Here is a 27,743-nt window from a genome sequence, read left to right on the forward strand (position 1 = left end):
CTCAATTGTTCTTCACTCTGAAATCTGCTGCTTCACGATGCACAGGGCTGGATTAACCATTAAGCAAATAAGCATGTGCTTAGGGCATCAAGGGAAAGGGGGGGCACCACAGAAATTTTCCATTGCCGGATTTACCATGGACCATATGGTGCAAAACTTGCAAATGGTGCAGCTGAACCAGGGTCCACAAAAAGGGCCCCCCACAATAAATGAAAAAAATTACATACATACAGTGACTCAACCCCCCCCCCCCGAACATCACAATTTTTAGTCTTATCCTTTAAAAAAACATGAATTAAAAGTGGGAACTGAGAATAACCACACTAGGCTCAATATATTGTTTATTTGTAATTATTTAATAATTTAATATTAATTGTTTTTACATATATATGGAGGCACCAAAATCTATTTAGTTAGGGCCTCTAAAGGTCTTAATCCAGCCCTAACAATGCAAGATCCTGATAAGAACCTTAAAGCACTTTTGAACAGGGTGTCTGGTAGGGAGGTGGGATCGTGACAGACAGCGGTTCTTCTCCCTCCTCCCACCCCCAGACTAGCCTGCTGTTGCACTGTGAAATCTGGGGGGAGCAGTTATGAAAGCTCAACCTTTCTTCCTTCATCAAGCCAGGTTGGCCCCTTCCTGCAGAATCCAAGTCCTGGATTATTGCTGTTTTTGCAGTTACTAGCCTGGCTTTCAGCAGTAAGACTTTTTGTGGGGGGGGGGGGAGCTGTGGTTTAGGAGAAGGGCATCAGCTTGGCATGCAGAAGATCCCAGGTTCAATCCCCGGCGTCTCCATTTTAAATGATCAGAATCGCAGGTGACGTGAAAGACCTCAGCCTAAGACTTTGGCAAGCTGCTGCTTACCAGAGCAGACAATACTGTCCTTGATAGACCAAGGGTCTGATGCAGTAGGCAGCAGCTTCATGTGGAGGTTAAAGGGCACATGGCTGAAATGACCCAGAAAAAGCTGCAGGCCATGTGAAAGGGGGAAGGGAGCTGGCAGAAAGAGTGGTCCAGGGGAACCATTGGTGGAACTGATGGAATGCTGGCATGGAATCCAGATTTCCCTTGGCTAGCAACAAGATCAGGGCCCGGAAGGCAGCCTGGTGTATCTCAATCTCATCAGATCTCGGAAGCTAAGCAGGGTCAGCCCTGGTTAGTATTTGGATTGGAGACCACCAAGGAATACCAGGGTTGCTATGCGGAGGAAGGCACTGGCAAACCACCTCTGTAAGTCTCTTGCCTTGAAAACCCTGTAAGGCAGGGGTGTCAAACATATGGCCCGCAGGCCAGATCTGGTCCCTTGAGAGCTCTTATCCGGCCCAAGAGCCAGCCGCAGGCACCCCCTTCAGTCCCGATCTGGGCTGGTGAGGCATTTTCAGCCCGACTACGTGACATTTATGTCATATCCGACCCTCATAACAAATGAGTTTGACACCCCTGCTGTAAAGGGTCGCCATTAAGTCAGCTGTGACTTGATGGCGCTTGACACAAACACAACAGCAAGATAAAAAATGAGGCAAGCTCTTAAGCACTTTGGCTCATATCTCTATACCTTTCCCATTTCCCACTGCTATACCTCCCCTTGCCCAAGACTGCTGAGATCCTACCAGCTGTGTTGCCCCCGTGTCTCCATACCCCCCACTTGACACATTTCCCCAAGCATCCAATTGCAGTGAGAGAGATTTGAACATCCAAATGTAATTATGATCCCGTTCACTGCTAATGGTGGTAACAGATACGGAAGATGTTTAAAAGGCTTCCTAAACTCAGATAAATAGCAAAACAGCAATCTTCTCTTGCTGTTGCTTCTAGGTGGTGATGACTGGGAGAGTGTGGAGATTAGATGGATGTATTGACCTTCCCGTCCTAGTTAGACTGGTTGCGACCCACCATCTGCAGCTTATCAGAAGGGATCTCGTTCTCGTCTAAGCATAAGGGTTTAATGGGGATGTTCAGAACAACTGAGTTTTGCAGGCCACGGAACAACTGCGTGTTGATCCCATAAGGCTGGCTGGCAGAGGAATTGCACCTTCAGTGCCGGTGGCACTATGCTCACAGCAGACTGCTGCAGAAATTGGATACAACTTGGTCCCTGCTGTGGCTTATAATCCAGTTTGTCATGTTCAGCCCCCAGCAGCTCTAGTTAAAAGGATCTACAGAGCTCAGAAAGACCTCTTCTTGAGTCTTAGAGAACTGCTGCCCATTGGAACATGTTCAGCCCCCAGCAGCTCTAGTTAAAAGGATCTCTGCAGAGCTCAGAAAGAACTCTCCTTGAGTCTTAGAGAACTGCTGCCCATTGGAACTAGATGGTCTGTTCCGGAATAATGTCTTTAGGCGTCTCAGCAGTAGAGCAGATGTTTCACAGGTCCTATCCATGGCACTTCGAGTTTATTAGAATCTTAAGAAGCTCTGATGAGAGAAATTTTTCTGAGATCTGGGACCACCATTGTTTGCCTTGAGTAGATGGAGCTCCAATGTGTGCCTTTGAGTTTTGTCAACACAGTTTTAAGGCTACGGTGCTGGATTCAGTGGGCCTCTAGGTCTAAGGAAAAGCTGGCGGTCTCAAAAAACTTTCCAAAACTCTGGGGGGTACAAACAATTCCTGAGCATTTCATTGCTTGAGTCTTTTGGGAATGCAAAGTGCGCCCGTTCGGATTTCTGAATGGCTTTGTTTGCCTTTTATTACCACAGGCAGAATCAGTTGGAGGAGATTTTGGTTTTGGCCAAGCAATTCCACGAGACATCGGAACCTATCTCTGACTGGCTGTCTGTGACAGAAAAGAAACTAGCCAACTCGGAGCCCATTGGGACCCAGACTGCCAAAATCCAGCAGCAGATCACCCGGCATAAGGTTGGGGAATGGTAGCCAAGACATTGGCAAGGCAGTGGAGGGGGGGGAGGGCTCTTGGGCAAGTGTATTTGATGCCGAGAGACATGCATCTCTGGATGCAATCATGTGCGTGATGGGAGAATGCTTTGAAGTAAAGATGGTTTGGTTGGAATTCTGCATACAAAGACCTAGCGTTTGAGAGCTAAAGCCTCATGACTCAACTTTTACTAGTAACTAGTAAAAATATCACTGTCCAAATTATTATTAATTAGATCTCTGAGTCCTGAGCTCAGAGCTTTTGAGCATTCTGTGATGTCAGAAGCAGCTCAGCCAATAACTGGGGTGTAAGTGAATGGGAAGGTTTGCAGGCAACTTGCTCCGAGCCAGGATCATGCCCAAAGAGAGCCATCTTTGGGCATGATCCTGGCTCGGTGCAAGTGGATCTGTCAGTCCCCTTAATCTCCATAACTTTGATTTTGTGCTGTGAAAAAGCAGCCTAACTTCTGTTAATGAGTTTGCCTGACCTGCAGAACAGAATGAAACGAAAGTCATCTCTTCACTCCCTCCTTCATTCAGACCATTTATTTGATGTATTATTTGATGTATTCCAACATATATTTTTATGAGCCATCTCCATTATTTGGTTTTGGTTTAGAGTTCTCATTGACTTTTGTGTTTTTTCTTTTGTGTTTGTTCCATTTTCAAATCACATATTCCTGTCCATTTTGTGTTGTTGTTTTTTCTGTTCTTCCTTTTACCCTCCCCAATTTCCAGGCGCTAGAGGAAGAGATAGAGAGCCGGGCCGTGGCTGTGGCTCGGGCAGTCGGGACTGGGCAGTCTCTGGCCTCCCTGAGCTGCCGAGCTGAGCGGGCCTTGCTGGCCGACAAACTGGACCTGCTGGAGTCTCGCTATGACGAGATTTGTGACCGGTGCGGCCGGAAGGCTGCCCTTCTCGATCAGGCCTTGGCTAATGCCCGGCTCTTTGGGGAGGACGAGGTGGAGGTGCTCAACTGGCTAGCGGAGGTTGAGGACAAGCTCATCTCGGTGTCCGTCAAGGATTACCAACGGGATGTCCTGCAGAAGCAGCATGCCGAGCAGCTGGTATTCACCGCTTCTCTCCCCCCCCCCAATCTTCCATGACGTTGTGTTTGGAGTTCTGCGTTTTTGTTCCTTTGAATCATTTTTATGTTGATTTCAACTGGTGCCAGCTAGCCAGAATGGTGACAGATCGCTTCCGCGTATGTTATCTTGGTAATCCACACAACAGCCTTGTGAGCTTAGGGCAATATTATGATCGTCCCCCAAATTGAGAATGACGGGCTTACCTATGGTAAAAACATGGTTCCACTCATGTTTGAACTGGCCCCTTCAGTTTCTCTCCTCTTCACCAGGGTGTGAATAAGTAACGTAGTGCCCACACTTGAGGGCCTGTCTGCGCCAAGGCCCCCTCGCTCTGAGTCTGCCCCTCTGCATACGGGTGCCTGTTGCACACTCCCCGTGGAGTGCCTGTAAGTGGAAGCTGAGCCTGCCGCTGAATGGTGGGCTGTGTTTGCCCCAATGCAATACTCACCTGAATGCAGGGGCGGGGGGGTTGTATGTTTCCCCCCACAGGAGTAGATGGCAGCCACTCACTTCTATGGTGCAATATAATAATACAATAGGGGTGTGGTATCCAGAGCGCATATATACGGAAAAAGATACCACTATACAACTGAATGTGATAAATTACATAATTTCAAAAAGGTGATTTATATTTCTAAATGTCCACGTATAATATTCAAAATACCTATGTCCAAACAATACAAACTATCTGTACAAGGTTTCGCGATGAAACAAGGATAAGATCGCGAAACCTTGTACAGTTAGTTTGCATTGTTTGGACATAAGTATTTTGAATATTATAAGTGTACGTTTGGAATTATAAATCACCTTTTTTGAAATTATATAATTTATCACATTAAGTTGTATAGTGGTATTTTTTTCTGTATATATGTACGCACTTCTATGGGGCACCTGGTGTCACTATTAAAGTGGGCCTCTAAATCTCTCTTCTGCCCCTGATAACTCGAATGTCTAGGGTAAAGGACAGGTTTTGCCTCTTCTCTGCCGTGTCCAAGATTCTCGCCCCATAGGACTGAGCTGGCAGCCCTTTAAACCCAGTACAGCGCTTTTCTGCATGGCCTTCCTGTGCAGCCCCTACCCTGGCTTCCATTTCTTGGAGTGATGATAGGACCCAAAGATCCCAAGCCCTCAGAGGGGTAAATAAAGGACCTTCGCCTTCTGTAGGGTCATTTGGAAATGAATTTCTTTATCAGTGTAAAATTCAGGCTTCAAATGGACCTTCTGGGGACCCATTATCAAGACCATTTGTCAGGCTACAGCTAAAAGGGAAAGCTGCCACCTTCCCTCTAGGGAGTTGTATCTGGAAAAGCACTAGGAAGCACTAGAAGCCGGCGTGGTGGAGTGGTTAAGAGCAGTGGTTTGGAGTGGTGGACTTTAATCTGGAGAACCGGGTTTGATTCCCCACTCCTCCACATGAAGCCAACTGGGTGACCTTGGGCTAGTCACAGCTCTCTTAGAGCTCTCTCAGCCCCACCTACCTCACAGGGTGTCTGTTGTGGTTAGGGGAAGAGAAGGTGATTGTAAGCCGGTTTGATTCTCCCTTAAGTGGTAGAGAAAGTCGGCACATAAAAACCATCTCTTCATCTTCTCTTAGTATTCGTGTCCTGGTGTGCAAGTGTTGCCTCTGTACACTTGCCTGAACCTCAGAAAATATTTTACGTATTTAGAAAATAAACCTGCCCCAGGACCTTCTCAGGGTGGGTCGCAACAAACCAAGAAACTGGAACCAACAACCAATAAAACAGTCCCAAGTCAGGCTAGGGAGCAGTAAATGAGAATGGCAGCATAGCGTCCTTCTGTTGCTCTTGCCTTCCTTGTGTGGAAGGGGTTGACTTGACCACAGAGGTTGGCTCGTTTGCCGGGGACGGGTCTTGTGGCAGCTTGTGCTTGGCATATTTTTGGCTGTTTAGGAGGGAGGAGCAGAGGGAGCTGGGAGGCGATCATTCCCCATGCCAGTGGCTTCACATGACTTGGCTGATACAGTGGCACAGGATTAACTGCCTCCGGAGCTGTTCAGATTCTTCTCCGAGCTTGTAAATCCCGATGCTTATATAGCTCCCGCAGTGGTATTCTTCTGGTGCCAGAAATATGGTGACCAAGGCCTGAGTAGGGGAAGGCTTTGGAAAGACTGTCCTACCATGTCTCTAGTGGGAGGTGTTTTCAGTGGAAGGCATATCTTCAGCCTTGACGAAGTGGCCAGCCTAGAGGTTTCCACGAGGCTGCTTCTCTTGGTAAAAAGATGAAGTGTGTTCAGCACAGGAGTGGAACACAACTTCTGGTGTGTGTTAGATTATCAGCACCCTCCCCTTCTCTGCTGCCTAGCAAGAGGGCAGAGAGAGGGGCCTGCACCAAAGGGAGCCAAGGGCTCTTTCTATTGCCACCTTCACCCAGTTGATATAGTGCAGGGGCGGCTAGATTTTTCAGTCTGAGGGCCACTCTAGGTATCCTCCATGTTGGACACTAGCTCTTCCCGTTTCAAAAGTGGCCAAAGACTGTTCCCACACCTCCACTGTTTGTGGCATTCACCATATGAGCTGTGCTATAGTTTTTTCAGGATTGTTGGCCTGCCATCCAGTCTTAAAAGTCTGGCAGGCCAGTGTTCCCAATAAATTGAGGGCCAGCCAGGTGAAAATGCCTCCTGAGGCTGGATGTGTTTCTTGGGCTGTGGTTTATCCCATCTCTGCTGTGGCTCGGTGACTCCGGCTTCAACGGGAACCTGCTTCGGTCCTCTTTAGAGTCAGGCAAACATCCCCAGCTGAGCTGCTAACTCAGCTGTTGTTGGTTCCTCCTATTTAGGCCTTGAATGACGAGATCCTGAACCGCAAGAAAAATGTAGACCAGGCCATTAAGAATGGACAAGCCCTTCTAAAACAAACCACAGGTGAGACCAGGAAGTGCACTTGACTCTGCCCCCTTCCCTACATCCTCTGACAAAGATGATCAAGAATAGAAGGCCCTGGGGGGCCAATGTCTGCAAAAATTGGGTCAGAGCTTGCCTCTCAAATTCTCTTCCCTTTCTTTAAGGACATTCCAGTAAGCAGGCAATGGAAGGGGGTGATGGGAGTAGCAGATGTTCAAATGAAGGACCTTCAATCCAAAGTATCCACTGGTTTAAGTAGAAACCGCCATAACCCAACTGATAGGGCTTGTCCGGACTGAAATCCGTGTGTGTCTCCTCAGGGGAGGAGGTGCTGCTCATCCAGGAGAAACTGGATGGCATCAAGACCCGTTACTCAGACATCACCGCTGCCAGCTCGAAGGCCCTCCGCACGCTGGAGCAGGCTCGGCAGCTGGCCACCAAGTTCCAGGCCACGCACGAGGAGCTGACCGGCTGGATGAGTCAAGTGGAGGAGGAGCTGACCTCTGGCGGAGGGTACTCCCCCACTGGGGAGCAAATCCCACAGTTCCAGCAAAGGCAGAAGGTAGGGAACAGCTCCCGTGACAAAAGGTTGCACTCCTGTAGAAGAGAGCATCTTGCGTTTTACGGCCATGCCTCTTGAGCCCACTGATGGGAAGTAGGGAGTGTGGCTACTATCAAGGAGAGGATTCAGCTGTGTGCTGCTGAGTGAGAATGCTATTCTCTGTGGGAAGCATCATGCTCTCCCTCCCGCTGCAGGAACCTGGGCATCTGCTGTTCTGCTGCCTAGGAAGGTGAGCTCCCCCTCTCTGTCAGTCTTCAAGCAGCAGCTGGACGAACACTTATTAGGGATCTCTAGGGTAATCCTGCGTTGAGCAGGGGGTTAGACTAGATGGCCTGTATGGCCCCTTCCAACTCTGTGATTCTTTTCTATGATAAGTGGGAAGTGCTGTTTTCTTGGGCAGCCGGAGTTTCCCCCACTCCTGTCCTGCAAGCAGCAAATGTAATCCAGACCCTTTAACAGCAAGAAGCGGGCCCTGCCTTTGACCGCCACAGAGTTACTTCCAAAGCTAGAGAGCCAGCATGGTGTAGCACTTAAGAGCAATGGATTGGAGCGGTGGATTCTGATCTGGAGAACCGGGTTTGATTCCCCACTCCTCCACATGAGCAGTGGAGGCTAATTTGGTGAACTGGATTTGTTTCTCCACTCCTACACATGAAGCCATCTGGGTGACCTTGGGCTAGTCACACTCTCTCAGCCCCACCTACCTCACAGGGTGTCTGTTGTGGGGAGGGGAAGGAAAGGTGATTGTAAGCTGGTTTGATTCTTCCTTAAGTGGTGGAGAAAGTCGGCATATAAAAACCAACTTCTTCTTCTCTTCTTCAAAGCTAAAATCTCCCTCTTAGACAAACTGGGAGTGAGGTGAGTTCACTGACACGCATGGTTGGGCCTTTCTTCCCCTCCCAGGAGCTAAAGAAGGAAGTGATGGAACGTAGGCTTATTCTGGACACTGTGAACGAGGTGAGCCGTGCCCTGCTGGAACTGGTGCCCTGGCGTGCCCGCGAAGGCTTGGATAAGCTCGTCTCCGACACCAACGAACGGTACAAGCTGGTCAGCGACACCATCAAGCAAAGGGTGGAAGAAATAGACGCTGCGATACAAAGATCCCAGCAGGTAGTTTTCTCTGAGTCTCACTTCCTCCAGGGTGTGCAGAGAAGCTCTTGAGGTGCTGGCACTGGCTTTTCTTTAGCTGGCACAGCCAGACCTTGCCAGCTGAAGTGGGGAACTGCAGCCAAGTGGGAGAAAGAGATGGATGGAAATTCTGGATAGCATCTGAGGGCAGCCTTGTTGGGGTTGTCCATGTGGTGTGGGGGATGTTTTTGATCTCTGATCTCCCAAATCTCCAAAATATTTCTGTGGATGTCAGGAGGCTTGACACACTTTGCAAGAACTGGAGGTCCTAAAATGTGGGAATTCAGGTATGCAGGAATTTTTCATGTGCTGCCCACCACCAACCTACAGCATTACAGGAGAGGTGTTAAGTGGGCTGGTAGGAGCGTTGAACACAGTTTGGTATAAGGTGCAGATGTGCTTTCAGAACATGATTGTGCGGTCATGGGAATCTGGAAAAGGTGAAAGACGAGCAAGCAAACAAGATTTGAGTCCAGTAGTACCTTAAAAACAGCAAGGATTCCAGGGTATCTGATGAAAGGACCTTTGACTCTTGGAAGCTTTTACCCTAGGAATCTTGTTGGCCTTTAAGGTGCTACTGGGCTCAAATCTGGCCCTTCTGCTGCAGACCAACCCGGCTACCTAACTGAAGTTATCTCCAAGCAAACAAGCGGTACTTCTTCCCCTCCCGTCTGTTGCTTTCCCTCCACGATCTCTTTGCTATCATGCCGGGCGACTCTCTTAAGAAGCCCTTAATCTCTCCGCTTGTCAACCAGCGTAAGTGTGGAATTAGGACTGCCCAAATATGCATGCCAGGTTCATCCCATTGCATTTTGCTAACCGCGCTGCGTCTTCATTCTCGGTGCAAGTACGAGCAAGCAGCAGATGCAGAACTCGCTTGGGTTGCAGAGACGAAGCGGAAGCTGATGGCTCTCGGTCCGATCCGCCTGGAACAAGACCAAACCACTGCACAGCTGCAGGTCCAGAAGGTACAGAAAGGCTGGCAGGATGGAGAGTGGGATTCCTCGAGGGCAGGGCCGGTACTACCATTAGGCGAACTAGGTCTAGGGTGCAGAGCTCAGAGGGGCACAGAACTGGCCCAAGGAGCACAGTTTTAAACAGATTAGTTTCTTGAAAAAATGCAACATATGTATTGTGTGTGTGTGTGTGTTTGAGTGTGTGTGTATGTATATGTATATATATGTATTTTAATTTTAAGGTAAGTACCACAACTGCTATGGAATATAATTAGTTGTAACATCTTATTAAAATTTTTGTAGGAATGCATCAGGCTTTTATTTTTTTTTCTACAAGACATCTGTTTTTGAAAATTGGTTAGCAATGGGGGGCACAAGTAGTTAGCTTTGCCTAGGGCGCAAAAAAAAATTGGCACCTGCCCTGCTCAAGGGAAAAGTGAAGAGTGGAAAGCGGGCTGTTAAACAAAGGTGGATGGCAGAGTAGAAGGAGCGCTTGCGGCACGAGGAAAGTGTCGGCGAAGCAGGAAGGGAAGGTGGCTGAGGGACACCAAGGGTTAGGTTGGATGCTGCCAGAGCGTACGTCTCAGCTAGAGCTGACCGTCTTCATTGTCGTTGCTCAAGTCGAGCACGTGGCTGTAGAATTGATACAGTACAGGGCAAGAGGGTAAGAGAGAGTAAGATCTGGACAATAATGCTAGAAAAAGTGGAAGGCAGTAGGAAAAAGGAAGACCCAACATGAGATGGAGTGATTCAGTAAAGGAAGTCACGGCTTTCAGTTTGCAAGACCTGAGCAAGGCAGTCAATGATAGGACGTTTTGGAGATCATCAATTCACTGGGTAACTATAAATTGGAAGCAACTTGATAACACATAATGCACACACAAGATCTAGACAGGTTTAAAGCAGTGACCTCTGATGGGTGTCCATTAAGACATGTCTTTGGTGCAGACAAGATGGCTACACTCTGGTCAAGAAGGATGCCCCGAAAGAGATATAGAGCTGTTTGCATATCATGTTCTGGTTGCTTAATCTGTTTTCTTTTGCCCCACGGTTTACCTTTGCAGGCATTTTCTATTGACATAATTCGTCACAAAGATTCGGTGGACGAGCTGTTCAGCCAGCGCAGTGAAATCTTCGGCACTTGTGGGGAGGAGCAGAAAGCTATGCTTCAGGTAAGGCTGCCTCTGGGGAACACTGCAGGAGATCCGGAGCGGTCCAGGTGTTTGTGCCGAAGAAAGACCGGCCTAACTGAATCAATGCCTATCCAGACCCATCCCTTAAGTTATGCACAAAGGGAAATACAAGACGTGTACAGTGTACTGTACAGTGTACAGGAGACAGACTGGGAAGGGCAGCCATGAAGGAGCTAGAAAAGATTCTGAAGTGTAAGAGTGTGTCACTGGCCTCCAAGATTAGGTTAATTCAAGCCATCGTATTCCCTATTACTATGCATGGTGCGAAAGCTGGACAATGAAGAAAGCTGATAGGAAGAAAGTAGATTCCTTTGAAATGTGCTGGAGGAGAGTGTTACGGATACCGTGGACTGCCAAAAAAAACCATCAGTGGGTTATAGATCAAATCAAGCCTAAACTGACCCTAGAAGCTAAAAATGACTAAACAGAGGCTATCTTATTTGGTCACATTATGAGAAGGCAAGAGTCACTGGAAAAGACAGCCATGCCAAGAAAAGGTGAGGGCAGCAGGAAAAGAGGAAGACCCAACAAGAGATGGATCGACTCTATAAAGGAAGCCACGGCCCTCAGTTTGCAGGACCTGAGCAAGGCTGTCAAAGATAGAACATTTTGGAGGACTTTGATTCATAGGGTCTCCATGAGTTGGAAGCGACTTAATGGCACTTAACACACACACAGTGTTCGTGCATCTCGTTAGGGTTTGATCTAGGCAGCTTTGTGCTGTAACTGTCCTTCCCTCCAAAGAATCATGAATCCAAATAGAAGAGTGTTATAATGTGGGCTCAATTAAAGAATCGTATGGGACAAATGGGATGGATTGTATAAGTTCAGGCAAAGCATGAAGCACAATGTCAAATGGAGCAAATTCACGAAGCTGGCCCTGAGAACCAGCATTTGGAAGAAGCCCGTCGGCTGGCCTCTTCATTCCGATCTCCCCTTTTCCTTCAGGAGAAGACGGAGTCTCTCGCAAACCGGTACGACGAAGTCAGCCACCTCAATTCAGAACGCTATGCCCGCCTGGAGCGGGCCCAGGTCTTGGTGAACCAGTTCTGGGAGACGTATGAAGAGCTCAACCCTTGGCTGGAAGAGACGCAAGCCCTGATTGGGCAGCTGCCCCCACCAGCCGTTGACCACGAGCATCTCAAGCAGCAGCAGGAGGACATGAGGGTAAGCATTCCTTGGCAGATTTTGATAGAAACCTTGAGGGTTAAATCCAAGTGAGGCCACTCTTAACTCTAGGTATGGGGGGCAGGGTTTGTAGAAACTCTTTCCAGGCAATTCCTTTGGTATTGTACTGTGGCGGAAGTGAATGCCACGGCACTTTTGGGGAGAGGTCCGGTTGTGGGGCAGGTGGCAGTGAATGCAGGTGGGATTTCTGCAGCCTGGTTAATTTGGCAAAAGAGTTGTATACATCCTGAGTAAACTTAGCAGGCATGAGGTTAGAGGGTGGCTCCCCTCATTGACTAGAAACTGGATAAGTGACAAGAAGCAAGAGTTGGGATCAACGGACAGTTCTCAAACTGAAGGGAAGTGTGCTGTGAGATCCCATCTGGAAATGGGGGTGAGCTGTGTAGAGGCCAAATTTGCAGATGATAACCAAATTATTGAGGATGGTGAAAACTAAAGTGGGTTGTTAAAAAGCTCCAGGAAGACCCCTCAGAATTGGCTGAGTCCGCAGCAGCAGCGTGGCAAATGAAGTTGAGTTTTGTTAAGTGTAAGGTGATGCATGTTGAAACAAAAAAACCCCTAATTTTAAGTATAACTGAGTTGTTAAGTATTAAGCCAAGTTGTTTTCTGTTGCCCAAGAAGGTTGGACCAGAACCAACAGGTTGAAATTAAATCAAAAGAGTTTCCGTCTAGACATTAGGAAGAATTTTCTAACAGTTACAGTGGTTCCTCAGGGAAACAGACTTCCTCGGGAGGTGGTGAGCTCTCCTTCCCTGGAGGTTTTTAAGCAGAGGTTAGATGGCCATCTGTCAGCAATGCTGATTCTGTGACCTTAGGCAGATGATGAGAGGGAGGGCAACTTGTTCATCTTCTGGGCACTGGGGGTGTGTGGGGGAGGTAGTTGTGAATTTCCTGCATTGTACAGGGGGTTGGACTAGATGACCCTGGTGGTCCCTTCCAACTCTATGATTCTATGATGGGATTTAAGCTAGTAGTGATTGACTAGGAAGTAGATCTTGGGTTCATTTTACCAATTATTTATTAACATATTTCTATCCTACTTTTCCTTGTGGCTCAAGTCAGCTTACAAATCATAATTTAAAAGATTACAATGTGAAAGCAACACCCAATAACCCCCCCTCGCAAGAGACTCCTGCAGTTAAATCTTTATTTATAGTGGCTAACTCATTAAAAAAAAAAGAGCCCCATGGCGCAGAGGGGTCAGCTGCAGTACTGCAGTCCAAACTCTGCTCACGACCTGAGTTCGATCCCGACGGAAGTTGGTTTCAGGCTCGAGGTTGACTCAGCCTTCCATCCTTCCGAGGTGGGTAAAAGGAGGACCCAGCTTCCTGGGGGTAAAGTGTAGATGACTGGGGAAGGCAATGGCAAACCACCCCGTAAACATAGTCTGCCTTGTAAACGTTGGGATGTGACGTCACCCCAAGGATCAGGGATGACCCAGTGCTTGCACAGGGGGACTACTTTTACCTTTAACTCAATGAAACTGGTGAGCTGTGTCAGTGGCGAAGAAGGCAGATTATGTGCGGGAGGTAAAACAGCAAATGTTGGTGGTTGAGCTCTCCTTCCAATTGTCCACTTTGTAGCAACTGAGGGAGTCGATCGCTGAGCACAAACCCCACATAGACAAGCTGCTGAAAATCGGGCCACAGCTGAAGGAATTAAATTCGGAGGAAGGAGAAATGGTGCAGGAGAAATATTCTCTGGCCGAGACCACTTACGCTCACATCAAAGAGGAGGTCCGCCAGCGGGCCCGGGCGCTGGATGAGGCCATCTCGCAGTCAAATCAGGTTGGTCGTCCTGTTGTTTGCTAAGATCTTGAATCGACAGCCCCTGTGCATCATTATGGCGGGGCGGGGGACAGGCCGGAGAAGTTGTGATCCCTGGTTTTGTAAGGAGAGGGGAGTCTAATGAACAGCATTACTGCTCACGTCTTTTGAGGGGGGCACAGTCCCCACAAATGCACTAAACTTATAAATGTTGCTGTATGCTGTCCCCCACCTGGAGGGAAGGCAAGCATGGTATAGCCCGATCTCGTCAGATCTCGGAAGCTAAGCAGGGTCAGCCCTGGTTAGTATTTGGATGGGAGACCACCAAGGAATACCAAGGTTGCTATGCAGAGGCAGGCAATGGCAAACCACCTCTGTTAGTCTCTTGCCACATAAGGAGTCGCCATAAGTTGGCTGCGACTTGGCAGCACTTCACAGACACACATGCTGCCCCCACCCTCAAAGGGCAAGCCTTTTGTCAATAAACCTAGCAGTCAAGAAGGGACTGCATCTGACTTTGTTGATATCACAAGAAGGTCTCTGTGGGGCAGGGGATCCATGGAGGTTGAGTTGTGCGTGGCGGTGGGTGGGGCTAGGGAGCAGAGTCAGCATTTCCCCTCTTCCCCCCCTCCCCTCGATGCACCTTTGAAGAACCGTCAGAGCAGAGGGATCATTGCTGGGACTCGGCCTAAGACAGTTTCGTATCTTCCTGTCAGTGATGGGACGTTCTCCATGCCAGAGAGGGCGGTGCTCTCCTTTATGGAGGCAACTGAAACCAGGTTTTCTGTTTTCGGGGAGGCTGATGGGAAGAGATCCATGTCACAAAAAGGGGAATTGCTCTTTTCTAAAGAGGTTGCTATTATCCATAGCAAAGGGGTTTGAGGTTTCTATTTAAAACATGCCTTTTATCTTTTTAAAAAAGTGCATTCAAGCAAGCAGTCACACCCAAATTTCTCATCACCTCATTTCAGCTATCCGAAGCACCTGTCTTGCATGCCGTTTTGATTTTAGTTGGCAAAATGTTGCACTGGTGAAACTAGTCCCGGTTTTGTTCCATTTCTCATCTGTTTTAGAGATTTGTTTTTATGGAAAGGAAAGACAACACATACACGATGTTGTGGTGTTTAGTCACTTATTCCTCTTGGTTGAAGCTCATAATAACTCTGAGTTTTTCCTCCACCACCATCTCATGTCTCCTCACCCCCTCCCCATTGTGGAATGTGTTCTCTGTTGTGTGTCTCGGGTACCTGTTGGCCTGCTTCCCTGCGTGGTCTTCCCATTTCATTGTTGTGTTGACTGCACCCACCATTACAGATCGCAGAGGTAAGAAACTCCGCCCATCACATTTTTTTTACTTAGAAAAAAAGCTCGTCCTCGTGGCTAGTAACCTTGCTGCCGTTCTTTTCAAAATTGCTGGTTATGCATAATCTGTTGCCATCTGGGAGTAACTTTGGGTTGCACACTGGTTTTGGAAAGTGGGAGGGGGAAATCCTCTCTGATTTGGCAGTTCTGGAAGTGTGGATTCCAACGTAACGAGTCATCAAAAAGCGCCCTCTTGTTGCAAAATCAGAAATGTTTCAGACTACTGTTCAGAGCAAATGGAAAGGACCGGCTGCTGTGGCTCAGTGGAAGAGCCTCTGCTTTGCACGCAGAAGGTCCCAGGTTTGATCCCCTGCATCTCCAGTTAAAAGGACCGGGTGGTAGGTGGGGTGAAAGACCCTGGAGAGCCACTGTCGAGTAGACTTGATCAACCAGTGGTCTGATTCAGTATAAGGCAGCTGGATACCCAAGGTTGGGTTGGAAGCGCTATGTCTAGATTAAAAGTATTTAAAAACGTTAAAATACCACAATGGCATTTCCTGAGGTTGATGTCTCTAACCACATGCCAGACACGTTTTGGCCTATTTGGCCTTCATCAGTGGTCAATTAAAACCCATGTAACACCTGCACACAATTACAGAAATATATACATATACAAACAGTTTAAATCAAACCAGGCACAATTATAGGTTGTATACTATATTACCAATTACTCAAACATCTGGTAAGATTGACTCTAATTGTAATACTGGTTTACAAATGTCTCCCTTATCAAATGTTAAGATTGCTGTGGATGCCACCTCTAATTTATTTGTTTATCGTGTTTATGAGCTCACCATTCTCAAAACAAATGGAACCCAAGGCAGGTTCACCATTCTCAAAACAAATGGAACCCAAGGCAGGTAACAAAACACCAAAAAGTATCAGAAGATTGAGAACAGTTGCCTAGCTTAACAAGCAAATAGTATTCATTTTTTTAAAAAAGCCTTCCCTACTGCCACCATGATGTCCTGGCCAACTACAATACAATCATGGTACCTGCTCCCCAAGGCCATCTTAAAAACTTCTGTTTCACAGCCCTTCTTTCCATTCCTTTATCCCTTAGAAGCTTCTTGATCCATTGATCTTGAGCAGCATAGTTTTGAATCCAATGTTTGAGGGATATAAGGACTGAGATAAATTTCGCCACTGCCAATGTAGCCTTTGGATCCCTATCACTTAATAAAAAAGGCATTCTATCAGACACAGAGGTATTGGATTTATGTATTAAAAGAGGAGAGGTATATCGTGCGTTCTACGGTCCTCATAGAAACGACATTTCAAGAGCACATATGCTAATGAGTCAATGGAGCCAGAAGAGTACGGAGAAGTCTTTCCCTAGTATTGTAAATTCAAAATTGTGCCTTGCATAACCATAGAAGGGTTAGCATTTAATCTAGCTATAAAGAAGGCTTTAGAGAGGCAAAGAATTGTCAAAAAGTAGGTATAGGCAGGCAAACCATGTGGTGGTGGTATTCTGAAAAACTGAGATGAGCAAACGCGATGAGCACGAAAAGACAGCCCTTCTAAAAATGTAGCAAAGATGAGGTCTGATTTAATTCAACCAGGAGACTCTTCCGTGAGGCCTCCCAAAAAACCCGTGGGTGGGCAGCAGTAGAAGGAACGGCCCAGCATTTGTGCAGGCGTGTCATCATCATCATTACCTTTATTAGGCATTTACATCAGCATACAATAAACAGAATTACGAAATCGGTTAAAACAGATTACATTAAAAGGACATTACTTAGACGTACAAACTGCTCGCGAATCCTTTGTACAGACAGGAGAAAACTAGCTACTTGTTAGGTGACAGAAGAGTTTCTATCAGATAAAAGGTACATCATCGACTGCTGATCAGAAAGACTCTGATCCACTAGGCAGTAGGGGTTTAATATAAGTATTCCTCGGCCTTATGTAAAGCTAGCAGTACAACAGCACATGGGTTAAGTGTTCAGGATCCCCAGTCTTACATGGACAATACCTATCAATAAAAGGGATTCCTTTGTATCTTCCTTGTAGAATAGCTGAGGGAAAAATGTTAAGTCTAGCGAGCATGAAAGCTCTGCGAATGTCCGGTGACTCCAAATAAGACAAGTAGGAAACTGCAGCTCCATAAGCCAGAGTAATACCATGAAACATGGGGGAACAGTGTCTATTAGCTAGGGAGGTTAGGGTCTGCATTTCTATATCTAGTAGGCGCTGACGTATCAGTCTAAGTGCTTGCTCTTTCCCAAGCATCAAAAGAGAATCAAATGGGATACCGTCAGACTTGATTTTCCTGATAATTAATTTCGACCACTGGCTTATGTAAGAATCTCCCAGCAGTGCAGGAATATAACCAGGATATTCAGTTAAAAAGTGCAGACGTAACCAGAACTTAATGGTCTGGATCCAAGCCCTAGTCTCCAAAAAACCCTGTCCCATCTCAAGGCACAGAGCTGCATACCCTATGCAATTGGGGACACCAAGAATACGACGTAAGAAAATGGACTGAATCCTCTCAATGTCCTGATTAAAGGCACTTACCCAAATAGGAACTCCATATAGGAGTTGGGAGATGGATTTAGCCTTAAACACTCGTAAGGCAGCAGGAACTAATTGGCCACCATAGACATAAAAGAAACGAATTGTGGCCTCATTATTACTTTTAGCTGAGGACACAGCATAGTTCCTGTGAGTTGTCCAATTGCTGTTGTATTGGAAATTCAGGCCCAAGTATCTAAATTGTTTCACTTGTTCAATTTCGTGCCCTTTAATTGTCCAACTGTGACGTCTCCAAGATTTAGAGAAGACTAGGATCTTAGATTTCTTGTAATTGATGGATAATAAGTTGGCATTGCAATAGCTTACAAACACGGACAGCAGCCGTCTTAGCCCCTTCTGTGTTAGTGATAATACCACAGCATCATCAGTATACAATAGTAGAGGGATGGCGGAAGGGCCCAGCTTGGGGAAGTGGCCATCTACTGTTCTTAACGCTGAATCAAGGTCATTTATAAAGAGGTTAAAGAGATAGGGGGCCAACACACACCCCTGTTTCACTCCCTGGTTGGTAGGAATCTCTCTGGTTAGCTCACCATGTGAGCCATAGCGAACCTGGCAACTAGTTGTTAAGTGGAATTTTTGGACAAGGAAAAGAAGCCTCTTGTCTATTGAGGTTTTGCTCAGCTTGTCCCACAGGAGTTTCCTGGGTATAGATTCAAAAGCACTCTTTAAGTCAAGGAAGGCTGCATAAAGTTTCTTCCACCAGGGCCACTGTATTTCTCAGCCAAATGGGCTAGGGTAACACAGTGGTCTAAAGTAGAACGACCAGCGCAAAACACAATCTGTTCCCTACCCAAGATTTTAAAACTAGTCATCCTTAAAGAAAGTTTATCTAAAAGGTGTCTTGCATATAATTTGCCAATAATGGACAGGAGGCTAATGGGGCGATAGTTATCTACCAGATGTGAGTCACTTTTTTTATAAATGGGGACTATTATAGCCCTAGTCCAAGCTTCAGGCATCCTCCCTGTTGTATCAATAAGAGTAAAAAGAGTAGCAAGTGGGGAGGCCCACCATATCAGATTTTCTTTGAACAGTTCAGGAGGGAGACCATCAGGTCCTGGAGCCTTCCCCATTTTGAGCTGGTTAATCAGGGAAATAATGTCACCACGGCTCACAGGAGGCCATTCAGGGAGGTCTAAAGGACCAGGGTCTGATATATCAGAACAGCTGTCTGTAACAGTGGAAAAGATTTTAGTAAAATGGTCCTCCCAAACTTGAGCTGGGAATAGATGCAAGCGTGTCAGTTTGAGATGAATTTCTCTCCAGCCTATGGCTTTTTCTAGAAGGCTGACTTGATAGTGAAACTGACCGAGGAATCCAGGCAGCTTCCATCGTTCCAAAGTCACGCATGTGCAACGAAAAAGCCTTGGTGAAGAGGCACAGCGATTACTTATTTTATTTACAAAATTATACCCCGCTTTTCTGCCCTCATCAGGGCCACCAAGGCGGCTAACAAATGGAAAACATACATACCTAATAAAAACAGGTCTTAAAAACCATTAAAAACCAAACAAAAACTATTAAAACCAAAGCAGAAATACCCATAGAAAAAAACATAAAAAACAACATTTAAAACATAGAGACGGAAGGAGGGGTCGTTGAGGGAATGCCAAATGAAACAAAAAAAGGTTTTGCCCACTGGAGGAAGATGGCAACGGAAGGGGTCAGGCAAGGCTTCCTGGAAAGAGAGTTCCAGAAGTGGTATAGCCCTTGCCAAGATAAATTTTTTGAAAAAGAAAAACCCCCTCTGGAGTGATTGTCCAGAAGCGGTACTGACAAGGACCTCAAGGCACAGTTCTGGATGTCTTTGTCGATTAAAGGGGAATTTATGAAGCTATTCTGGCTCTGAAACCCCAGTTGAACCTCAGAACCTCTGTGGTTTATCCCCACAGTTATGTCTTGTGATGTGTCTCTCTCCTTTGTCCTCTCTAATGATTCCTCCTTCCCTTTAGTTCCACGACAAGATTGAACCAATGCTGGAGACGCTGGAGAACCTCTCCTCCCGCCTGCGCATGCCCCCGCTGATCCCGGCAGAGGTGGAGAAGATCCGGGAGTGCATCAGCGACAATAAAAATGCCACGATGGAGCTGGAAAAGCTGCAGCCATCCTTCGAAGCTCTGAAGCGCCGTGGGGAAAAATTGATTGGGCGATCCCAAGGAGCAGACAAGGACCTGGCAGCGAAAGGTAAGGGGGCTGGAGCCCCGGCACACCTGGAGAGTTTGTGTGTTCATGCGCTTGTGTTCCTTCTATATGCCACACCTGTTAAGCATATTTCTGTATGTGTTCCATGGCGTCAGAAGTCTCTTGTATTCTGGACGGTTCTCTTTGGATAGAAAAGGAGCCTCGTTTTCCAGTTTTGTGATGTTGTCCTCCTTTCTGACCTTTCAGAAATCCAGGATAAATTGGATCAGATGGTGTTTTTCTGGGAAGACATCAAAGCGCGGGCTGAGGAACGCGAAATCAAATTCCTGGATGTCCTGGAACTGGCGGAGAAGTTCTGGTATGACATGGCCGCCCTCCTGACCACCATCCGAGATACCCAGGACATTGTCCATGACCTGGAGAGTCCCGGGATTGACCCATCCATCATCAAGCAGCAGGTGGAAGCCGCAGAGGTAAGGAGGTCAAAAAAATACACCACCGATTCTGCTTCAGGAGAAAGGGCTTTGCAGGGTCCGTTGTTGACTTTCTAAATGCAACAGGGACTGCAGCGATTTCTCACTAGAATCAGCTGCCTAGAGAGGGGGTGATCTACCCCTCACTGGCAGTCTTCAAGCAGCAGCTGTACGAAAACTTGTCAGGGATGCTTTAGGCTGATCCTGCATTGAGCAAGGGGGTTGGACTAGATAGCCTGTATTGCCCCTTCCAACTGTATGATTTTATGACTTTGCAAAGCGTTGTCTAAATACAAAGGAAATAAGTCTTCCAGCAAAGGATGTCTTCTCTTGGAATAGGAATTCCTTCCAAGTCTTGAGTCCAGTAGCCTGAAGATTTCCAGAACATAAGCTTTCAAGAAGCAAAGCTCCTTTCGTCAGTTATCTTATACTCTGGAAATCTTGTTGGTCTTTAAAGTGCTGCTGGACTCGAATTTTGCTCTTCTAATACAGACCGACTTGAACCTATCTTCCAAAACTTGTTTTTCCATTTCCATATTCCATATTAGACTGCTTGGCAAGGGACAGGCTTCCTTCTTCTGCTCATACTAAGCTTCCTTGCGTTCTGGGCATTGGAGAGCTCCTTCTACATGATAGATACATTCAGAGTGTTCATATCAAAATAGCTCAATAAGGGTCTTCTTCAGCGGCTCTGTGAAATCTCCGTTCAGTAATTTCAGTCATCCTGCCTGTGGTTATAGTGGAGCAGGTCGTATCGGAGCTTGAGCCCCTCTTTCATTAGAAATTAGCCCAGTGAAGAAAAATGGGTTGCTTGCAACTCTATGCTTGGGGTCACTCTGACAGTTCAGCCACCATTCAGGAGTAGAGTTTTACTATTAAACCCATCGCCTGCCGCTGCTCTGATCTTCTCTGTAGACTATCAAGGAGGAAACAGACGGTTTGCATGAAGAGCTGGAATTCATCCGGATCCTGGGGACCGATCTGATTTTCGCCTGCGGTGAGACGGAAAAACCAGAAGTGAAGAAAAGCATCGATGAGGTGAGTAGAAATGTCCGTGCTGGTTTCTGCCGTGCCCAAGGCAATTCCCGGGCCAGACACATTCTCCTTTGGGGAGGTGCACTCATGCAGCGTTTTGTTTCCCTCAGACCCATGCAGAGCAGCTGTGCACGTCATGGATCTGCTTTGCAAGTTCAGATGAGATGCTATGAGCACACCAGCCCCCAGTTGAATGCCTTTGCTCCAGGCAGTGTCTTGTGTGGGATCAGGAGAGCAGGAAGCAAGACCCAAAAGAAAGAACGCAGCCCCTGCCCACGCTTAGCAATCTATTCATCCCATCTACCATTCAGATGGGCAGAAGATCAGAGCAGACAGGACAATAGCCCCCCACCCCCCAAAAAGAACCTTTAGACTGAGGAAAGTTTAGTCTGGAGAAGAGGAGATTGAGGAGGGACATGGTTGCTCTCTTTAACTATTTGAAGGGCTGCCACTTAGAGGAGGGCAGGGAGCTGTTCCTGTTGGCAGAAGAGGATAGGACTCACAATAATGGGTTTAAATTATGGGTGAAAAGGTACCGGCTGGATATTAGGGAATTTTTTTTTACAGTAAGAGTAGTTCAGCAGCGAAATTGGCGGCCTAGGGAGGTGGTGAGCTCCCCCACTCTGGCAGTTTTCAAGCAGTGGCTGGATGAACACTTATTAGGGGTGCTCTAGGCTGATCTTGCATTGAGCATGGGGTTGGACTAGATGGCCTGTATGGTCCTTTCCAACTCTATGATTCTAAGATGAGTCCTCAGGGACACCCTGAAGGGCTTTCCCAGGTAAATATTTTATGTTGCTGTACTGAAAAAACAAGTTGTCCGAGGGGATTGCGCCCGGTGAGTTTGCTGGCAGAGGTTGGTTGGGTGCTCGATTCTTCCTCACCCTCCAGCTCAAACCCTCTGGGTCCAGGGCTCGTAAGCTGCTCCAGGGCCACTGAATCCCTCCTTTCCCTTACAGATGAACAGCGCTTGGGAAAACCTGAACAGAACCTGGAAGGAGAGGCTGGAAAGGCTGGAGGAGGCCATGCAGTCGGCGGTGCAGTATCAAGACACATTGCAGGTAACGGAGGGTGGCTGGGGAAGGATGTATGCGAAGTGAAGGCTGATGTGTTAAAGGCAGGAAGGGTTACTTTCTGTTGCAATAAAGCCTTCACCATTGCATCAGACTCTAGAGAAGCACCGTAAACTCAAAGCTGAATTAGTCAGAATGAGTTTGGCAGCAGTTATAAGCTGCACAAGCTAAATGGAACCTCCATGGTCAGAGGCAGTGTTCTTCTGAGTACCTAATACTGGGGGCAGGCAGCAGAGCATGGTCCTGGCTTGTGTTGCCCAGTTTGCTGGAGTAGATGTGGGCCTTTGGTCTGGCTTAGCGGTGGGACTCTAATCTGGAGAACTGGGTTCAATGCCCCACTTCTCCACATTAAGACTGTTGGGTGACATTGGGCCAGTCACAGATCCCTCTGAACTCTCTCAGCCCACGCGGAGGTGGGCAATGGCAAACCACCTCCGAACGTCTCTTGCCTTGACGGGGTTGCCATAAGTCAGCTGTGACTTGACGGTACCATCCACCACAGCTCCATATATAGTGCAAGACTGCCATGCCTTGGTAGGGCGACAGCTGGCTGGTTTTTCTCCATTTGTGGCTGTGTTCATTTTCAGGCTATGTTTGACTGGCTGGACAACACGGTGATTAAACTCTGCAACATGCCGCCCGTGGGCACCGACCTCAACACGGTCAAAGAGCAGCTGAACGAGATGAAGGTGCGTACCGTACCGGACAGGAGCTTGGGGGTGCCGCCGCCGGTAGTTGAGGTCTAGCGCCTTGAAATGTCCCACTTGCCAAGCAAAGCGGCAGGCAAGACCTGTTACAAGAAATTACAAGTCTCATCTGAAAAAAAATATATATGAAGATATAATGGGTATCTCTCTTAATGTTACTATTGGGGGAAATGGTTTAAAGTGGCTTTACAGATGATATTATACACCAACTAGGATTCGCAGGATGTTCCAAACTAGTAGTGATCGCTGGTGGTGTTGTTTACAAGAGAAGGGTTTATTCATCCACATGTGGTGGAGTTGTTCCGTAGCTGAAACCCTTTTGGGGAAAAGGTCTTTGTGATATCTTGAGTGTGATTGTGGAATGTAAAGTACCATGGAACTCAGTGCTAATTCTGTTCGGTCAAATGGGGGAGAAGGCATGGGCACTTATTTAGCCTAAATCACCTAGACTAGTCTGAGCTTGTCAGGGCTTGGAAGCTAGGCAAGGTTGGCCCTGGTTAGTATTTGGATGGGAGACCTCCAAGGAAGGCTGGGGTTGGTATGCAGAGGGAGGCAACGGTAAACCGCCTCTGCTCATCTCTTGTCTTGAAATCCCCTTGAGAGGTCTCCATGAGTTGGTTACGACTTGATGGCACTTAATTATTACTTACTCACTTAGAAACATGATAGTAGCGACCAGCTTCCTTGCAGCAAAACAAAAATAGTAGACTCAAAGATACCAAATACAGAAATAAAGCCAAGGAAATGCTAGTATAGCATGATTATGGATAAAAATTTCAGTTTGCAGACAGGTGAGTAAAAAAAAGGTAAAGCATATTCTCAGGATTTATTTGTGCAAAGATGGAGGCTGTTCATAAGTTACTGGAATGTAGTAAAGATAGATAGATAGATAGATAGATAGATAGATAGATAGATAGATAGATAGATAGATAGATAGACAGACAGACAGACAGACAGACAGACAGATTGTATGCCTGTTTGATATAGTGCTGAGATACTGTGTTAGATAATTTATATAATATTAGTTATTTAGCTATAAGACAGCGCAATCCTAAGAGGGGGGTACTTGCAGTGCTCCCAGGGACAGTGCAGCCATGGTGCAGCCATGCAGCCTCCTGAGCAGCTTGCTGCACTGCGGCCAGCAAGCCGCACAGGGAAATTCCCTGAAGCCTGTGAAACGGCTGTATGCCGTTCCAAGGGCTGCACCACCAGTTTTTCTGGCCTAAGTTCACGCCAGCCGAAGAGGGTGTTCCCGAGGCGAAAGAGCTCAGGGAGCTGATTACTGTCAGCCCCACCCCCCGAGAACGCCCCCTTTGGCGCCAGCATGAGCCCCTGCACTGGAGGTATGCTGTTGCGGCTGCTATGCCGGCACCCATGCCACGCTGCTCCCTGGTGCTGGCGTAAGGGGCCATTTGGATGGGGTAAGTGGCATTTACACTGGCGCTGGGGTCATGCCGCCACCAAAGCCCTTTCGCCCCCCTTAGGATTGCACTGTAAGTATATGTTAAATGTTAAGATATAAGCATTGTTAATTTGTTATTTGAAGTGTTTCTCTTTTCTTGCGTTGACAGATATTATTTAGGTAGGCTTTGGAGTCTTGACTAGTGAAAAGAGTGCAAACAAATAAGCAAATGTCCGTTTCCCCATTCTTTTCTGACAAATTACAGAGAGTGACTGATGTTGTAACAACTCCAGCAGCTGTGGGGGGACGACAGGATTTAGTCATTTATGTTCAGCTGTGTCTCACTGTACTGCAAATTAGACTGCCTTCTCTCTTCTTTATTTATGGCCCATGTATCTCACTGAACTTTTGAGAAGTGTAACGTCTACATGTATTGCTAAGTGATTGATCAGTACTGTATTGTGTATATAGTAATGATTACAAAAAAGTTTGCTGACTTTCTCCTCCTTCGGCAGGAATTTAAAATGGAAGTTTACCAGCAGCAAATTGAGATGGAGAAACTGAATCATCAGGGGGAGCTGATGCTCAAAAAAGCTACCGACGAGACCGATCGAGACATCATCAGGGAGCCGCTGACAGAACTGAAGCATCTGTGGGAGAACCTGGGGGAGAAAATAGCCCACAGGCAGGTACGGCAATCTCCCAGGGGGGCTGTGGAGGGTGGGCAGCCTCGGAACCCAGCAGTGTTGGACCATTGGAAAGGTGGGATATAATGAACCAGAATCTCAAAGTGGAAAATGAGCGCCTGTCATCAAAGATGGTTCTTAAAATGGCTCTCGGTAGTGGGTGATAGAGAGATCTAAGCGAGAGCAGCTATCGTGTTATCCGCTCCACCAGTTAAGCAGGGGTTCCCTGCCTTCTCGTGGGGGGACCTAGTTTCCATCCCATTAGAGGAGGGCTGTAGAGGCTGCTGCAAGTACAGCTGCTGAGGACTCGCAGCGGTTGCATTCAGAGCCAAGCGGAAGAATCAGAGCAAGCTAGATCCTCCATTCAGCAGAACTTCCTCACTGTTGCCTGCATGACCCCCATTGGACTTTCTGAGGCCTTAATTTAACTTAACACTTTATTCTGGTCCACACCAGCACAAAAACAGGTACAGGGAATAAACAAAAGGAATAAGATCAGTATACAACCAACTTCATGTAGTAACTGCCAATAAACATGGTATATATACAAAACACAAACTGCAGGAAAAACATAACCTATAAACAAATTTACAATTCGAAATTCTCCGTAACAAATACTAAAAATTAAGTCCCAGAAACTTTAAAACTCTATCACTCTTTATGTTAAAAGGCCCTCTACTTTCTGGGGTCTTTTCATTATTCTTCCTCTGACATCCCAAGAAAATGCTGTACTGGTTAAAAAAAAAAAGTAGAGAATAAACTACCGTGTCGATTCCTTCAGATGCTCAGAGAGAGACTGTTACCAACGAACTAATATTTTTCCTCTGTAACAACTCTAAGCCAACTCATCTTCTAAATAAGGAAGTTGAAACATAGGATTATAAACTGATGGACTAATGTGTGCTATTAACTGAAGGTTTATACAGGACTGCGAGGGGAGGCAGCATCGTATAGCCTGATCTCGTCAGCTCTCAGAAGCTAAGCAGGGCCAGTACTTGGATGGGCGACCACCCAGGAAGGCTCTGCAGAGGAAGGCAATGGCAAAGCACCTCTGCTTCTCACTTGCCTTGAAAGGCCCTTGCTAGGATCAGATGAGATTTGATGGCACTTACGTACATTGTATGGGACAGGCCACCAGCCTTCTGAACTAATCGAATCTGAATGTGGAAGCAGATGATTAAGCCTTTGGTTGCCTCTGTTAAGCTCTGTTTGGAAGCTGTGGATTCGTTAGTTTAATGTAATCTAATGAACCACGACCTGTGCAGAACTTTAAAATACTCTCATGGATTAAGGGGAAATTGATGACTGACTTTAAAGAGCCATGGAATTTATCCAAGTTAAATTTATCTAATTAATTTATATAATAAATACATGTGAGTAAGAGGAAACTGAAATCCTATCTAATCCAATATTGATTTCAGGTGAGCTAAATATATTAATACTTTTTCTCTGTCTTAATAATTAGAGTCTTTTGTGAACACACCAAAACACTCGTATAGTGTTTGTAGTTAAGTGCTATGATTGGTGTTTGGAGTATCAGAATCTAATTTGTAGATTGCAGGTTCCCTTTCTGGTGATCTTGTATAGAGAGGCTCTCCTCCCCCATGTTAACTTTCCCAAATTAGAAACAGGGTGCCGGGGGGTGATTGGGGACTAACCACATCAAACCTCAAGTTGGTATATTAAGCAACTCAGCTACCTTGGATAAAAGAGAACTTTCACTGGAGAAAAATAACCAGTGGATTTATATGGAGCAGAGAGGGACATCAGCTCCTCTAGAACTGTGGATTAACAAAAATATGAGAAGCAATTCATTAGAGGTACAGATGATAAGAACCAAAAATATAAAAATGCACTTTGACCCAGGAATACCAGTTTTAGAATCAGTAGTTTATCATCATCAGTTTAATCCAGATCACGTAATAGGGACATTCACAGAATGGATAAAGAGAGACTATTAAAGGATTTTGATTGGGGAAGGAATCTCAGTGACATACGAGGAAGTGTGTTTAAAAATGCACAGCTGCAGGAATCTTCTTTTCCAGTATTGTCATGTTAGACATTTTCTTTTGCGATTTTTGTCTCATAACCGAGTAAATCTGGTTTTATTGAAAATAGAACAATTATTATAGGAAAATGCAAAGATGATGACTACTCAGTTATGTGATACCTTATGGAAAACAGCAGTAAATATAGGAAGCTGAACTTAGGGTGGATTTAACAGGACCAGGCTGGAATCTAGCCAGTTAGGAACAGGATCACTTTTCCTTGGGGATAGGATTTGACTCTAAAGGAAGCAGTTTAAAATACTATATATGGTATGTTATACCTCAAGAGCTAAATAATATGCATGTATTAAACGCCTTCGCATGCTGGAAATGTTCTAAAACAGGCCCAGATTTTGAACGTGCCTGGTGGTGGTCAAAAACTGCAGTGTCCTGGGACATGGTCTTAAATACAGTTGTACACACAAATACACACAAACTTTGTCAGGAGTAAGCAGAAGTAACAGACTAATTATGATGATATTCTTAGTTATGGCTCAAATACTGTTGGTTAGGTAATGGAAATCACCTTAGGTACCTGGATTAAAAGGTCACATGACAATTTTAAAGATTGCTGGAACTTAAACTATCTAATATGGCGTGTACAAATTCATCAAAAGAAATTGAAGACTTTATCCTGTGGCTCACGAGGATGGAGAGCCACT

At 46.3% G+C, this 27,743-nt stretch overlaps 1 protein-coding gene across 1 annotated transcript in view; it reads left to right on the top strand.

Annotated features, from left to right (window-relative positions):
- MACF1 (microtubule actin crosslinking factor 1) overlaps positions 1-27,743 on the top strand; it is a 378,039-nt gene that overhangs the window by 313,224 nt on the left and 37,072 nt on the right. The window contains exons 56-70 of the mRNA XM_056846741.1: positions 2,696-2,855; positions 3,609-3,935; positions 6,753-6,837; positions 7,137-7,378; positions 8,282-8,488; positions 9,355-9,474; positions 10,527-10,634; positions 11,604-11,822; positions 13,427-13,630; positions 19,468-19,699; positions 19,904-20,130; positions 21,046-21,168; positions 22,125-22,226; positions 22,826-22,927; positions 24,863-25,036. Of these exons, the coding sequence (XP_056702719.1) occupies positions 2,696-2,855; positions 3,609-3,935; positions 6,753-6,837; positions 7,137-7,378; positions 8,282-8,488; positions 9,355-9,474; positions 10,527-10,634; positions 11,604-11,822; positions 13,427-13,630; positions 19,468-19,699; positions 19,904-20,130; positions 21,046-21,168; positions 22,125-22,226; positions 22,826-22,927; positions 24,863-25,036 (2,632 nt within the window). The remainder of the gene's footprint in view (positions 1-2,695; positions 2,856-3,608; positions 3,936-6,752; positions 6,838-7,136; positions 7,379-8,281; positions 8,489-9,354; positions 9,475-10,526; positions 10,635-11,603; positions 11,823-13,426; positions 13,631-19,467; positions 19,700-19,903; positions 20,131-21,045; positions 21,169-22,124; positions 22,227-22,825; positions 22,928-24,862; positions 25,037-27,743) is intronic.

The sequence above is a fragment of the Euleptes europaea genome, chromosome 3 (assembly GCF_029931775.1).
Source record: "Euleptes europaea isolate rEulEur1 chromosome 3, rEulEur1.hap1, whole genome shotgun sequence".
Classification (NCBI taxonomy): domain Eukaryota; kingdom Metazoa; phylum Chordata; class Lepidosauria; order Squamata; family Sphaerodactylidae; genus Euleptes; species Euleptes europaea.